At 38.0% G+C, this 16106-nt stretch overlaps 1 protein-coding gene across 1 annotated transcript in view; it reads right to left on the bottom strand.

Annotated features, from left to right (window-relative positions):
* LOC104469144 (potassium voltage-gated channel subfamily H member 1) overlaps positions 1-16106 on the bottom strand; it is a gene marked incomplete at both ends in the record, with an annotated part of 60031 nt that overhangs the window by 39461 nt on the left and 4464 nt on the right. Inside the window, 2 exons of the mRNA XM_010083534.1 lie at positions 1213-1642; positions 12958-13350. Coding sequence (XP_010081836.1) covers positions 1213-1642; positions 12958-13350 — 823 coding nt within the window. The remainder of the gene's footprint in view (positions 1-1212; positions 1643-12957; positions 13351-16106) is intronic.

Raw genomic sequence — 16106 nt, forward strand, 5'->3', positions numbered from 1 at the left:
TGTAAGCCTGTTTTGTGCTACACTGCTACATTGTTTAATGCACCTTCTCATGAGGAAACCACGTAATCGTCTCCAAGTTTTATATCAATCTCCCTTCTGCTACATGGGTGTTTTATTAGGATGATGCGACTCTTAGCAATGGAAAAAGCTACAAGAACAAAATTACTGATTTTTATAGCTAAAATATCCCAATCCCTATGCAATCAAGAATGCTTGTCTTTTTACTTCTCACTAACCGTCAGCCTGTTTAACACTGCACATGTAATCTCAGAAACTGATTTCAGTGTTGCTGTAAAACAACATAAAAATCAGAATTAAAGCTTCACATTTCTATCATAACAGGCACTGTGCTACTAATTGGGTTTCATTATATATTTGGTTTTAATTTTCTGCTTAGCAAGGGTTGACTCTTTTCTCCTCTAGGTGTAATATTACTGTACAGAAGCCTCTCTCTTACTCCATTTAACGATATGCTCTTCCATGTACAAAGTAGAATTTTTTTTCCTTATTTTGGTTCAAATTCCACCCTTATCTAGATAAACATGACCTAGTTTAACAGTGGCCACCATATGGTTCTAAACTCCAAGTAGCTTTCAAGGCACTTTGAGTACAGATCCTGCATTGAAGTGACATGCCATGGCCAACAGCAGCACACCTTAGCAATATGAATCCCTTGTGACAAGAAAATGTGAGCTATAGGTGCCCAAGGCCGGTATCATCCCAGTTGCTTTAGGATGTGACTGTGCGTTCAGCCCACAGCAGAGTTGGTGGCCTCTAGAGAGCTACTGTTGTCTCTCCCTTACAAGATGCTCTTGGACCTCCTCCTGCTCACTGACCCACTTGTCCAATATATACAAAGATTTTGCCACATTCCATATGGAGGCACAAAGGTTGTCTGTGCCCACTCTGGTGCATTCATTTTTAATACTTAAGGCTCTACGCATTTTATAGTTTACTTACAAGAGAATATTAGAAGGATATTGACAGAATATTTCTTCCCAAATGACTGAATTTTTGCTAGTCACAGCAATACTCCCACTTGTGATTTTAAAACTAACCAGTAAGAAAGCGCGTAATAACTATATTGCCACCAAAAATACTTTAAGCTGCATAATAATGTTTGACATGATTCCAGATGTTCTTATGATATCAGTATTCATGACATACAGCTATTTGGCATTGTGTGTAAGAGACAGAATCTCTAATACTTACAGCCAATCATCATCATAGCAACAGCAAAGATCTTCTCTCCATCTGTAGTTGGAGCAATGTTCCCAAATCCAACACTGGTGAGGCTGGTCATTGTAAAATACAACGAGGAGATGTAGACCGAATCTTTGCTTGGTCCGCCCTCCCATTTTCCAAAGCCTGATGTGTTAAAGCGGTAGGGTGTTCCTATCGACATCCCCAGCTGATAGAGCCAGCTCTCAGTTCGGATGGTGTTTGTATCCTCATCGATAACTTCATAGTCTCCTATGCTGTACCAAATGCAGGCCAACCAGTGTGCTGCAAGACCAAACACGCACACCAGCAGAACCAAGACTGCTGCTCCGTATTCAATGTAGTGGTCCAACTTCCGAGCTACGCGACCCAGACGAAGCAGCCTGACCACTTTAAGTGAACTGAAGAGGCTGCTGATGCCCTAGAAGGATAAAGCACAGTGACCATTAGAATTTAATATTAAAGCAACAATATTCATAACTGCAGTTTCCAAGGACACAAGGTGATCCATCACAAATAGATGGTCATCAGGTAACACCCGAAAACAGAGATTGTGAAACATGAAAAGCTTAGTGACCCTTTTCAGGGATGGATATATATCCATCCACTAACATTTTGTGAGTTGCTCTCTGAACTCCCCTTTTCAGATTATTTGAATAGATCTACAAACACATTTGTAAAGGCTTCAAACACCAGGCTATTTATTCCCATCCAGTTGTGCAAGTGGACCATCCCTGAGCATCCTGATGCTACTTTAGGCTGACTGAAAACAAACACGGAAGTCACTGACCATTAAACTATACAAATCTAATGTTGAGAGGAACATAACCAGACACCGATGGAATTCACTCCAGCGTTTGGAGTCATGAACCTCTGATGTGGCTATTCCTGGCTTCCTTATGATCCTGTGCCACACATGCCTTCTCCATGTCTCAGATGTACCACAGTTTGAAGTATTTATCTCAGACACCCCAGGATGATAAATAAGAAAGGCCAAAAGATACTGGAGGTACCTGGTGACGTGTAATTTTTCAGTGTAACAGTGTATTTCCTATGACTTTACTTCCACATAAGAATTCACACACTGGTAATCAGTCCTCTGACATTTCTCACATGGACTACACAAAGTTTAACTATTTTAGATATCTCATTGTCTAATCCCTACATCATATTCTTGTTATGACAGCTTTGTTATCAAAGTAGCATTTCTGTGCTGATACTAATATGGCTCCCATAAAACAGAATTAACCCAGCATGTAGGATTTTGTATTGTTAACTTTTAGACATATTTTCAATTCCATGCACAAGAAGTTAAATTAAAAAAAAATTAAAAGCCACTTGGGGCACTAGAAGGTCTGAATAGCTTTTCATAAAAATCCTTTCTTGTTTTTTCTACTCCTTTGTGTCAAGACTGTTCCATACATAGAAGTCTGATTAAAATTTAAGCAGACTGGTTTAATGAGTATTACTGGAAATGCATAATTGCATACTTCTGGTCACCAGCTTTTACTGGAAGTTTGTTTATTCCTGCATAAATGCAACTGCTTTGGTATCTTAGACTGGTTCAATGCACTAGATGAGATGTTTTATTAAATAATTACATAAAGCATATTGACTCATGTTCCCCAGGACTGCAGCAATGTATTTCCCCTTTATTTCATGAATTTGTCATGATTACATTGACTCATTTTCAGAGACAGAAGTAATTTGTTACCTTGGAACACACTATCAATTTCTATTAAGTATTTGGACAAGATCTAACACAACCAGGGAGAGGAGTAAAAAGGAAGAACAAAAAAAAAAAAAACAAACAAACAAAAAAAAACCAGCCTTCCTTTAAATCAGAGCTATTTGCAGAGATCTACAAGAGACCAAGTCATCTGTTCTTCTCATGATTATCTGTGTAAAACTTTTCAAGTCACTGATGCAAAAAATTCCTTCACAAAGTAAATTTCCATTTCCCATTCATTCCACACCTGACTTTGTTTTGTAAACAATGAACCAAAGCCTTGATGCTAATTCAGAAAATACCACACAGAAGGCATAAGGCCTTAATTTCCAGGGAAGGGAAAGCAGGTACTTCTGAACACCGAGTATGGAGAGGAAAATCGAAGGTGGAAAACAGAAAAAACTATAACATGATAACCATATTTCAGAACTGGATATGCAATTCCCTGAGTGACAAGCACTTATAGTCTCTACATTCCAAATATCTGCATTCTGACATTCCAACACAGCCTTCTGGCCTTTTTCCTCAAGACCAATGCCCATTTCTCCCTTTCCCCTTTACAAACTTTAACAGCAAAACAATAATGTTTTACATTGTGAGAGGTCTCCAGCAATGGCCTGCTTTCAGCTTTAGTCTCAAAGCCAAGCTTTTTAATCATGCAGGAAGCCAAGGGCTTTAGTCGCAAAGCCAAGCTTTAATCATGCAAGTCTCAGCCAAGGGCAGGAAATTTTTCCATCCCAGCATTCCAAATACCAGTTTTACTTTTACTCAAAAATAGTAGTGCGAAATTTGTTCTTAAAATTTAAACTCATCACTGGGATTTTTAAAAAATTAATGCTGTTTGTCGGTGACAGTGCTACCAAAGACAAAAATAATAATTATTCAGGAAGGAGTAAAAAGTTTGGAATTTGGTTAATTCTTAATTGAAAAAAAGTCAAAGATTAGAGCTTAAGAAATTGGATATGAAAAATGGGAATACAAAATAAAATATTTGAAATGAGATTTAAAACATTGAAGGCAAACTGCTTTCAGAGTACTCTTATCCTAATTTCCCTTGTGAAATTCACCAAAATAAATTTTGTAAAAACATTTTAAATGTGATAGAACAACATAATTTGGGAGAAAGTGGTTCTACCAAATTCTGACCAGAGGTAGAGAGAATTATGCTTTTTGTACAAAAAGAACTTGCTTATTTACAGAAAATAAATACTTGATTTGGTTGCATTTAATAGATGCATTTAATATTCAAATTAGTCATAATATCTTGTAAGATTCATAATAATTCATAATAAGAAGATTCTAAAAATTCAGAAAAAGCTAAAAATAATAATTTATCTATTCCAAATGGATCAATATCAAGAGGAAGAAATGCCCAGGGAAATAATTATTCATATAAGTCTCTTAAAAATTTCTAAGTGACAGAATTTCAAATGGGTATAAACAATAGTAACTTAATAGACTGTTTCACAGATGATACAGTAGAAAAAAATCAGATCGTCCTCCAATACTTTAACACAGTACTTTTTGTCACTAAATTTAGCAAGTAATATTTTAATACTCATGGAAATAGATCTGCTGGATTCAAAATTGACATTTTTAGATAACCACTTTCCAAAATAGAACTGTACTTTTAGATTACTGCCCATTTTAATGCTCTTATCACTGCAGATTATTTTTATGCTTTTATCATACAGATGGCTCCCCGATGTCATACAGAAGAGCCTGAACTCAATTTACTCCTCTTGACGTGTCCCACTCTCTTAGCTCTGCTACTCCTATAACCTTTGAGAAGCAGATTAAGAGACACCCAGAGCCCCTTCTGCCCAAATAAAGTACACGAACCACAGTTCATAAAGAGCTAGAAATTGCACTACAGGTCCCAAACAGGTACCCCCAGATGCTCTGCTCTACAGGATCACCATAGCAAGTGCCTGTGTGGCAGTCAGGGAAAGGACAAGACTAAGCAATATCCCACAAAGCCCTACCTCAATTCATCAAATAATAAAAATCCACCTAGAAAAAACAAAATACAAATTGTTTAAAGAACAGCAATAAAAATTAACTACAGCCAAAAAACAAAAGTGAGAAATAATTAATTTTCCCTTCCAAACAAGATGTAGGATGAACAACTTTAGAAAAAAACTAAAATGCAACTTTCATCCCACCTCCTACAGCTATAGTAGAACTAGCACTTTAGTAATAGATTCAATCCGCACAACTGTATTCACTTTTTAGGCCATTATTTCCTTTCCACGTGTACTGAAAGAAAATGCTCTTAACCCAAGCATTAAGATTTTTTCTAGGCTCAAAGGGAATATAATTTACTTCCTACTTGCTATCTATTTTAAAAAAGAGAAATATTCATTATTGGTACAAATCTGTTCTAAATTTTCCAGCACTTTCCTCTCATATGGAGCTGATAAAGTTCAGGCTTCATCTCAATTACAGGGAGATGCAGGAGACTAAAAGCTAAACATTAAAAGAATGAAACAGGACAAATAATTAATTAATTATCCCCAAAAAAGGAGGCAATGAACCAAACTTATCACTAGCATAAGTGAGGCAAGAGCCATGGACAGCACTGCCTTCTTTCTTGACATTTGACTGAAGTCAGCTGTGCCGCAGCCCGGCTCTGCCCATCTGCAGTAACATGGCAGCCCTGTCAGGTCATTATTAGGACTCTTCATTTCTGTTATTTGCCTCTTCTGACTTTCTTAATTAGGTCTGAGAATATGACCTTTCCTTCAGATTGCCATCCTCAGCAGCCAGCAGATGAGAAAACGTTAAGCGCACAGGGCAAAATCAATATCTAAACCCTCTGGTTCTGCTGCGGTTTTCAGCACTGAAGAAAGCAGATCTCTAGACTCACAAAGCTTATTTTAGTCAGACATCTGCAAGCCTGGTTAGAATCAAGGGAGAAGCAGCAATAATTCACATGTAAGAGCACAGGGTGTTAAGAAGAGATGTAAAGGCAGATTTTTCATTTATAAAACTATATCCATGCTTGCTTTACACACATTCAGGCACACTCAGAAAACCAAGAAATCCAGGAAACAAACTCTTTTTTTTTTTCCACTTTGAGAAGAAGAACAAGGTAAAGATAACATGAAAGTAATCTAAAGAAATCCCACTTTCCACACTATCAAATAAAAAAATTGACCCCTGACAATCTGTTTCCCAATGCTTCTGATTCAAAGAAGGTATCAGTTCCACAAGCTTTTTACTTATCTCAAAGAGGCAAAATACCCATATAAGATTTAGTGTTACTGGCATCTAATACCACTCCATCTTTCCAATTCTAATCCAATGCCTAATATGAAATAGACTATAAGCAACCATTTAGCTACTCAAATTAATACCCTTTGCCATCTCATCTGACTTTCTGCCTCAGGTCGATACAAGTGTGCTGAATGGAGGAAAAAGAAAAGCGTAACTGATCTCCATCTGTGAAACATGCTTCCCTTTATATGCAGTGTAACTATCACTCTAACAGTAGCTTTTTGAAATAATTCAGAATCTAATATATTCAATTAGCTCTCCTCCTTCTTGGACAAAGGCTATCACCATACATTATCATTGAAAATGTAATTCAGCAATTTAATTCTTTTAGCCTTATACAGATTGAATAGCTTATGTAGACTACTATTCTCTCTTTAACAGTATGATAAATAGTATCGCGCTTTTCAAAGCTATGAAGAAGTAGCCCTGAAACCAAATAAAACCCTTACTTATCTGTGACTTTGCAAAAAGACTAATTTGAACATTAGTAATGCAGAAGAGGAGCTAATTGGCATCTTAACAGCCACAGCAGAACCTACAGAGCAGGTATTGGTTAGGGACATGGCAACACATCCTTCTCTGGTATTCTCTTTAGGGAGCGGCTGTCCATCAACATGGCTCTGAGCCACCAAGATGTATGAACCTGGGGGAGACCAGGGAAGCAAGCAGAATTTAAATGAACTAAACACCTTAAGCAGGTTTGGAGCAGAGGAGAGAATTTAACCCTAAAAAGGTTAAATGGCAGAAGAGTTCTGCAGTGCCTATATATAACACGAACACAATTTGAAAAACAGAGGATTTTTAGGGGAAAAGGCAGCCTGCCCCTTCAGAGGGTAGCATAAAAGAGGGACTTCATTAGTAGCATAGAGAGTGGCTTTTTAAGGAGGCAAGTTAGTGAAACTCTCATTTGATTGGAAAAAAATTTAAAAAAAAAGGGGGGGGGGGAGGAACAAACCTTAGACAAAGAAGCAAAACACCCTGAATCAAATCCTCAAGAGACTCTGAACGGTAAGTGCTTCTTTGCCTCCCTGGTTTACATCCTGCCAGTCTGCTTTACTCCAGGAATCTGCTTTACTCCAATTTGCATTTCCCCAAATACTCCTTCTACCTACCTGCCTGCTAAGGAGTAATTTCTGCCTCGCACAGCCCCTTGGGGCCATGCTGCAGTACAAAAAGTCAGATGAGCAGCCCTCCTCCTTCTCCATGACCACCCTTCCTTTCTTTTGCACTCCCTTTCTACCACAAGTCAAGGCCCCAAAGCTCCTTCTGAAGCTTCCAATAACATCTAGGAGCCACCAACACTACCCACAACCCCCCCAGCCTCGCTCCAAGGGCCTCTGTCAGGTTACAGCCCAGAGCACACACCCCCCTTGGGCTCTGCCCTAATTCTCAGGATTCTCTCACAAGGGGACACCCAACCAAGTAAACCTCCGCCACCATCATGGCCCCCAACCCAAGCCCTCCCACTGCCCTCTTGGGTACAGTAACCCAATTGCTTGATTCTTCCCCAGGAGCACCAGTAACAAGTCCCCCAGTCCAGGGAGTCTCACTAATCCCTTCTCATTGATTTTCATCGCGTCCAAGAACAACAGTTTGCCAACATTTCCTCGATGCCTGGATCATACTCAGAGATACTTAGCTGCTTTGTGATAAGGATTATATAGAAAGTAGGTTATGACTAATTTTAATTAGCCACAGAAAAAAATTCACTCATTACCAGATTTATCAATAACTCACATGCAAAACACAGTATTACCTAGTCAGACAGCTATAAGAGGTGTGCTATACACTGTTTCAAACAGATTTCATATTATACACTTGTTTACAGTTTAAAAGAGTTAAAAATTATATTTTCCATTTTGCAAAATTAATTTAACCCAAAATCTTTCTTCAGGGACCCCTATTTATTCCATACACCTATAAATATGATAATTTATTCCCTTGCCCCTTCTTGCAAGCAAATGGTAAAACAAGTTTAGGGAAGCTGCATGCCTTTCAGCATAGCTACTTCAGTAATTCCTAGATAGCTAATTTGTATTAGCATGAGAGATTATTCCACTAATAAGATTTAAATTAATCTGTTGCAAAAGTACTGCCTCAGAGTTGACAACAATCCAACCAGCAACACATTCATTTTTTCCTCTCTCACAACACACTGTTTACTTTCCAGCTACGCCATGCTCACTTAGCACTAAATAGCTTATTTTACTTCTATTACTACTGTACGGCACTTTTTCTGGGACTTTTTTTTATCATCATAAATTTTGTCCTTTCAAAGCTGTATATCTTCTTTGCCTATATGCTAGCTTCTCTCTTATTCATCCACTTAAGTGAACACTAGATCATTTATATTGAATACATCTTTCCTGATGAACTTTTACTATGCATTTATTTCTCTTCTACCTCAACTAATAAGAGTGATATATGGTTCTCAATTTGGCATCAGCCAACAACTGATTATAGTGTTCCATTCAAATACAGATAGCAATTACTAGTACAAACTTCCTATTTCAGAGATTTATATAGTGGTGACATGGCTGGATTCCACTCCTGCCATGAGATTTCACAACAGTGTCACATGTAATAAGTCAAATTTTTTCCAATATAAATGATCTCTTATGATATTATGGCTGGAAGCCACAGTATAAAATTGCTCAAGCTGACACTGCAAAAAATATGCTTCAACTTGCCTTTGAAATTCAACATTAAATTGTATTGTTCTTGTCAAAAATTGTTGAATTTTCTTTAAGCCTGTTTTTTATTAAAACTACTGATCGGTGTCTGAATACAAGGAGATAACATTATCCCCCAAAGTAGGTGGTATTTTCTTAAGTGAGGAATAATACTAATTACTGTAAAAGATTACTGACAAAAGTTATTGTGATCATTCAAATTCAAAAGAGACTAATACCACGTTTTAAGGGCTGTGTAAATTTTAGAGCAATATTTTCTTACTCAAACTACACTACAGCATGATGCATTGTCTTAACAGTAGAAAGACTAAGCCTAAGTTGACTCATCAATCAGTGGAATACTTTCTTTTCTTTAAGTTCTATGGCAGGTCAAGAAAGCAAGTTGTATTTAACTGTATAATTAGCTGCCCGTATAGAAAAACCAGGAGAAACATTTATAACTTTTCTTTAATTTAGGTAACAATGGAAATTTCTCTACAGCTATTCATTCCTTCATTTGTTGAATTCTGTTCACGTCTGAATATGAGATACTGTACTGTCTCTTTGAGCATAGCACTTGAGATCAGAAGCTTCATACATTCTCATATTTAATTCTATGGCCTTGAACAAAATGTTAATGTTTTTTCTTTCCTCTTCCATCTTTAGAATGTGGCTATTCATAATTAAGTGCCTCTTCTATTAATTGTAGTTATTAATGGTTTTATTGATTAATAGTTAATGAATTCAAAGTATTTTTGTGGACAAAAATATTCTCAACAGTGCAGAGAGGAAACCGGAATTTCAGTTATATTTAAAAATGTGAATTGAAAATATACTAATGTTCCAAGCGGCAATAAACTCAAAGAATTTTGAATTTGCCTGAAAAACACAGAAGTCACACTCAATTTTGTTTCAAGAAAATATTCTCGAATATATCTTATAATGGAATAATGAAGTACACTGCAAAACAAAAAGTTACTTCAAAATAAAAAAAAGTATCAGAATTTTTTAAAATTAGTATCTGCTTGTCAAAAATATTGATCAACTCTAGTTTCATATGTTATAATTATATTGGTAGATCACTTTAAAGATGACAGAAATGGTTTCACTATTAATCTATCAAGAGCTAAGTGACAGAATAGTCGCAAAATTACCCAGAGCCAAAAAGAGCCTCAACACCCTATATACACATCTTTTTACTTCTTCAGCTCCAGGTTCTGTGTCCCCTGAAAATCAATTCATCATCTCCATCACAGTAATTACAACATTCCTAAAAACAAATTGACTTGTCAAGTTAGTTCCTCCATGACATCTTCAGTGTCTTCAGTGACGTTTCTTTTAACAGAGAACGACAGCAGGCAGAAAAAACAGTGAGCTTCCTCCTGCCCCACTCCCCCTTCACCATAGGGACTGCAACAAAGCCAGGATTCTATTTCCTCCTGTTTAATATCATATATAGAAAATATCAAAACATGAAAATAGCAATTCATATTCTTCGTCTCATTCTATGACCACTATTGACACTGGGTATCATTTAATCTCTGGCAATTTCTTTAAAAGTATTCACATTAGGACTAAAAAAAAATTCCCGTAGCAGCCATGGCCACCTGCTAACTCCAGTCTCACAGCTCCAAGGGAATTCCCTTTAGCAAAATAAAAGTGACACACAGATAACAACCTAGACAGCTAATTTGTATAAGTTTGGCTACTTATAACTTGAGCAGTGCAGCCTCGCAGCTGACTTAATCCAGCTGTGACTATGGTCTGTAAACCAGCAAGTTTGAAAGAAAGGGAGCTGACCCATAAGGGAATGCTCTATACAACAGAGAAGAAGATATAAGCCAAAGCCTTTCTGCTTTCAAGACTCCTTGAATGTGGCTTTCTTTTTCTTCTTTAATAAAAGGTTATCCTTCTCACTACAGGCAGTTCATGAGACAGTGATCAGCATACACTGTCCTAAATCCCCTGATGCGCACTACGTTATTCTGCTGGCATTGCTGGCAAAACCCCTGAGGTCCTGTAAACCAGTCTATGAGCCCTTAACAGAAGTACAGCAATTTACACCAGTGGAAACTCTGCTCTAATGACCCTACAATGATTTATACCAGCTAAATCTCAGAACCCACTAGGGGAAATAGAGATGAACAGTCTTAAAAGGACAGCATCAAGAAAAATGTTTTTTTCCTTGGCACAATAGCTAGAAAAACGAAAACTCACACTGTTATACTGATTAAGGAGACTGTTGAAGAGCCATAGGAAAACTGAAGTACAAATCAGCTCCCCATTGTTGCAAGGCAACACGGAGACAAAGAACGTGGAGAAATTCAAACTTACACAACAAGAATTTCTCTGGAATTGCTACCATGAGTCTGAGAGTGCCTGTGCTCAGCTAAAGGGCTGTCACAGCCACTGGTATAGACATTTTCCTCGGAGGTGTTCTGTAGGTCACATCACCAGTCTACAGTCATGAAGTGTTCCTCCAGCAAAATCAGCAGCAGGTTGCTGCTATCTGCAGTGAATGAGAAAAGCTTCCTTCCTTCTTTTTTCTCCTGCCTTTTTTAATTTTTTTTTTTAATCTTTCAGTCTAAATGTCAGAAATTGACATATCCACTCCTTCCATTGCTTTATCAGTGCCACAGCAAAGTAAGACGTGAAAATTCTGCACGATAATCTGCAGCCTGAGTCCTTTTTATGACAAACAAATATTTAAGGACAGGTCTCAAGGCTTTTTTGCTTGATCTCATTTGTGTTATTTCAGTTGTAGCTTTATATAAAATGAAAACCTCTGTAGGGAATTAACTACCAAATAACATAATGTTTTTTTCCACTGTTTACAATAGTTTGCCTACTTGTCCTCAAGTCATTGAGAAAAATACTTCAAATACTTTAAATTTTATAAAAACCCATGTAGTGTATTTTTACTAAACTAATAACAGTTTTATATTTTTACCCAGATATTTCACTTGGCATAATTTTCTTTTAATAATTAGGTCATCCTTTATAACATGGGTATATTTTAAAGAAACCCATAAAAATTGAATTTTACAGGCTAAAAGTTAAATACTAAGCACTAGTATGTGTCAGATAAATACAGACACACAATTAGTTGATGGTGCAGACTGTACTACATGTAATTAAAAAGTGGGCTCCGAGAATCCTCTAAGATTTTTATTAACAATTCATTAACTCTCTGAAATATTTAGGAACAGAACCTTAATATATTTAGTTTAGGAATATTTTCTTGGCAGACTGATCCAGTAGGAGAATAAGCAGTTAAAACAGGGCAGTATTGTGGTTTTAAGTGTCTGAATGTCAGTTTTTTTGCTAGCCTGTGACCTGTTCCAAAAGAAATGAGCAAGAATTGAGGAGTCATCGAGATTTCAAGATTTGTTCCTATCCTTTCTTCTAATTATGGAATTAACAAACATGCATCAAAACAGCACCTTCAATTGCTTCATTTTTCTCTAAAAAAACTGTTGCCAAACAATGTTGCATGGGCCACCAGATACCCACACAGTACTTTCTGGTGGTCTAAGAAGACTTAGTGAGTCACTGCCTGCCTCTTTGCCACCCGCTATATTGTACTACAAGCAGCTGAGAAAAGTGTATTACACTTCCCAATTGTTCATGTGAAGAACTGCCATTAGCGGACATACCCTGCTCAGTCAACATTGAAAGCCACAGAACCCTGCCCCAAGAATCTCCTGACATTCTGGTTCAAGCTATTCATGGGAAGTCCAATGAAACAGTTTTCCTCAGTGCTGCATAGAGGTTCTGCTGTCTGCTTCTGCCTGTCCTCCTGACCTCTGAGGATGCAGAATGAAGGAAAATAAACACAGACTTCTGACACCAAAAACCTCGGCCTGTCCCAGCACGGATAAAGATGGACCCTTCTGGCTAGGACTCATAAGCAACCTTCTACGTGTGCTGAAGGCATCTACTAAAGACAAATGTACGGTAATTCAGAAAATTTAAAAGCATACATTTCTTTCGTCTCTTGCTCCCCCTCCTCCCAACCATTAAGTAATAATTAATGGGTGCAACTAGTATACTGACCTCATCGACGTTCTCAAATGCATTGATGACATCATACGGCAAGCACGAGAGCAGATCGATCACAAACCAGGTCTTCAAGTAATTCATGCGAATCAGCTTTGGGTCAGAGATCACCTCTCCTGCTGGCCCCACAAAGGTGGTATGGAAATTAAGCACAATGTCTACCAAAAAAATGACATCTACAATGCTGTCAACTACTAGCCATGCCACATTGTTCTGTTTGGTTTTAAATGAGACATTGTAAGGGACCAAAATAGCAGTGTAGAAAGTTAAAATCAGGATGATCCAGTCCCACGTAGTCTTGAAAACACAATAATGCAAAATTATATGCGGTGGAGTCTTTGGTGCCTCTTGTTTGTACTGTGGGAGGATTTCAGAGCCCAGCTGCAATACCTGTAGTCACAAAGATTTCAAGAGAAAGAGAAAACATGCTTAATTTTTTAATGTTATTTTTCACATTGTAGATTTTCAAGATCAGTACAACAGTTGATAAAAATACATGTCCATTAAATCCTTTTATCACTACCAAACAGCAAGCAAGTCACAACAAATATTCTGTTAAGCAAATCGGCATCAACCTAAGAACAGTTTTTGTTTCTTTTAATGCCGTTAATTATTTTTACACTAAGGCTGATGTGCTAGGTCTCCAAGACCTATAGAGAAGAGACAGCTCTTTCAGGAGTCTAAAAAGATGAGACAGATAAATGATGGGAAGGCAGGCAGTTGAAAATAGAAATCAATGGCAAAACCAGGAACAATACAGCACTTCTGAGTTCCAGTCCAGCACTGGGACCACTGGACCACATACTGCTTCTCAGCATTGTCTATTTAACTCTTTGCTATACTGTATCTGAAATAGTCTTATACTGCAATCTATAATGAATGCATGGGCCTTTGTTCCTCTTCTCTGGGCCATGCAGGACCAAAGCCCATGGATAACTATCATCAGCCTCAATAAAGTCATTTTGAACACTAACTTTTCATTGAGAGAAGATCAGTGTCTTCACTATCTGATGGTGTAGAGTCGAGTTACAATGCAGTGAGGTCTGAATTCAAAAAAGCGCTACAACAAAAGATGATCTGTCAGCATGTGTTTTAAACCCTGGACCTCAAGCTGAGCATGTGCTCCAAGTGTTTTGCATAACTGCAATCTTGATCAATGCTGCCCATTTTAAGTCTACCATCTCTCTAGTTCTGCACATTAGTGGAAAAAGAGTATGATCATGTATTTAATTCTTGGGAACTACGGTTTCTTTTACATACCTATGAATAAGAATGTGTCTGTTTACATCTATGGATATACATGAAGGTGAAACCAACACGAAGGATCTGTCTCCAAATAAAGACAAGTTAAATGTTAAAATGAAATTTACCCTGGAGGAGTTTTGGGTGAAAACTGAAAGGAAGATAGAGGTTTACTCAAGTTAAATGTGTTTGCTAATACCAAACTCATAGAACCTGTGAGAAATATTTAGGACCATGGTTCCTTTTTCACATTTACTTACATGCAGTTCAGAGCAATAGGGAGCAGGGAAGGATATTAAATGGCCACCTTCTCAGGGAAAACATCAGACAACATAGCTATAATAGGAGGATGTCTTCCTTTCATGCTCCTTATCTCAGCTTTTTTAACGTCAATTATTTAGGCACAGATTTTTTATCTGCAGGCTTTTCTGATTGCTTTCTATAATTCTTTTTTTGTGAGCTGGTGGGCTTTTTTTCCAGCAGATTAAGCCAAAGGGGACAAAAGACAACAATCAGCTACAAGAATCCTGCCTGGACAAAACAGCCTCACATCTAGTTCCCTGCTGCTTTGAACCTCACATAATCACTTACTCTTGTGCACAACAGGGGTCAGACACTGTCAGATCACAGTCCCTTGCACATGTGTAAATGACAATGAGAGTTAGAAGCCTGCTGACTTTGAGACCAGTCTGTTCTCCAGAAGAGAGGTAGCATGACCTGCTCAGAGAGACCTGCATGTTAGCACAGAGGCATCAACAGTTTGAAAAAAATAAGAGGACTTAGTATTTTTGTTTCACTGAGTTTCTAGAATGACAGCAAAGAGGGAAAAGGAACATTTTCCCCTAAGCAGGACCCCTGCAGACCAAACTAGGACTCAGACATGTCCAATGCACTATTAAGTACTCTGCCACTCCTGACACTGATTCACGCAGGTTCTCCATACTACAAAATAATAATAAAAAAAAATAAACTAAAGCAAAGTTGCCTCGTGGTGAGAGGACATGGACCTGTTGGAGAGAGTCCAGAGGAGGGACACAAAGATGGTCAGAGGGCTGGAGCACCTTCCATACAAGGACAGGCTGAGAGAGTTGGGGTTGTTCAGCCTGGAGAAGAGAGGGCTCCAGGGAGACCTTAGAGGAGCCTTCCAGTACTGAAAGGGGGCTACAGGAGAGATGGGGAGGGACTCTTGATCAGGGAGTGTAGCAATAGGATGAGGGGTAACAGTTTTAAGCTGAAAGAGGGCAGATTTAGATTAGACATTAGGAAGAAGTTTTTCACTGTGAGGGTGGTGAGACACTGGAACAGGTTGCCCAGAGAAGCTGTGGATGCCCCATCCCTGGAGGTGTTCAAGGCCAGGCTGGATGAGGCTTTGAGCAACCTGGGCTAGCTGTCCCTGCCCATGGCAGGGGGGTTGGAACTAGATGATCTTTAAGGTCCTTTTCAACCCAAATCTTTCTATGAGTCTATGATTCTAAATTCTAGACTAAGAATTGTATAATGCATTCCATTTTTGGCCACAACTGGTCTCTTTTTACTCCAAGAACTTCTGGAAATATTGAATCATCCAAACTAAAGCTACTGGAAAATGTACCGATGTATTCCTATATACCTGGATAATAGGAACAAAGACAAGAACAATCTCTGTTTGGCAATAAAGGAGCTAAACTATGGTGTCCATTATTTTGCTGTAAATAAAAAAGTACAGTAAAGCCAGTGGAACCGCAGGGATGTAAAACTGAACTGAATGCAGAGAAAAACAGACTTCTGGTTTCAACTTGTTATGAAAATAAACAACTTTGCTTCTTCAGTGTTTTAAAATGTCATCACCAAGTACAAAGCACCGTCCCCTAGCTTGTTTAAGCTTCAAGGGTTACAGCACAGGAAAACAAAATGATTGATGTCTC

This window comes from Pterocles gutturalis, unplaced genomic scaffold (assembly GCF_000699245.1).
Source record: "Pterocles gutturalis isolate BGI_N339 unplaced genomic scaffold, ASM69924v1 scaffold48240, whole genome shotgun sequence".
Classification (NCBI taxonomy): Eukaryota; Metazoa; Chordata; class Aves; order Pterocliformes; family Pteroclidae; genus Pterocles; species Pterocles gutturalis.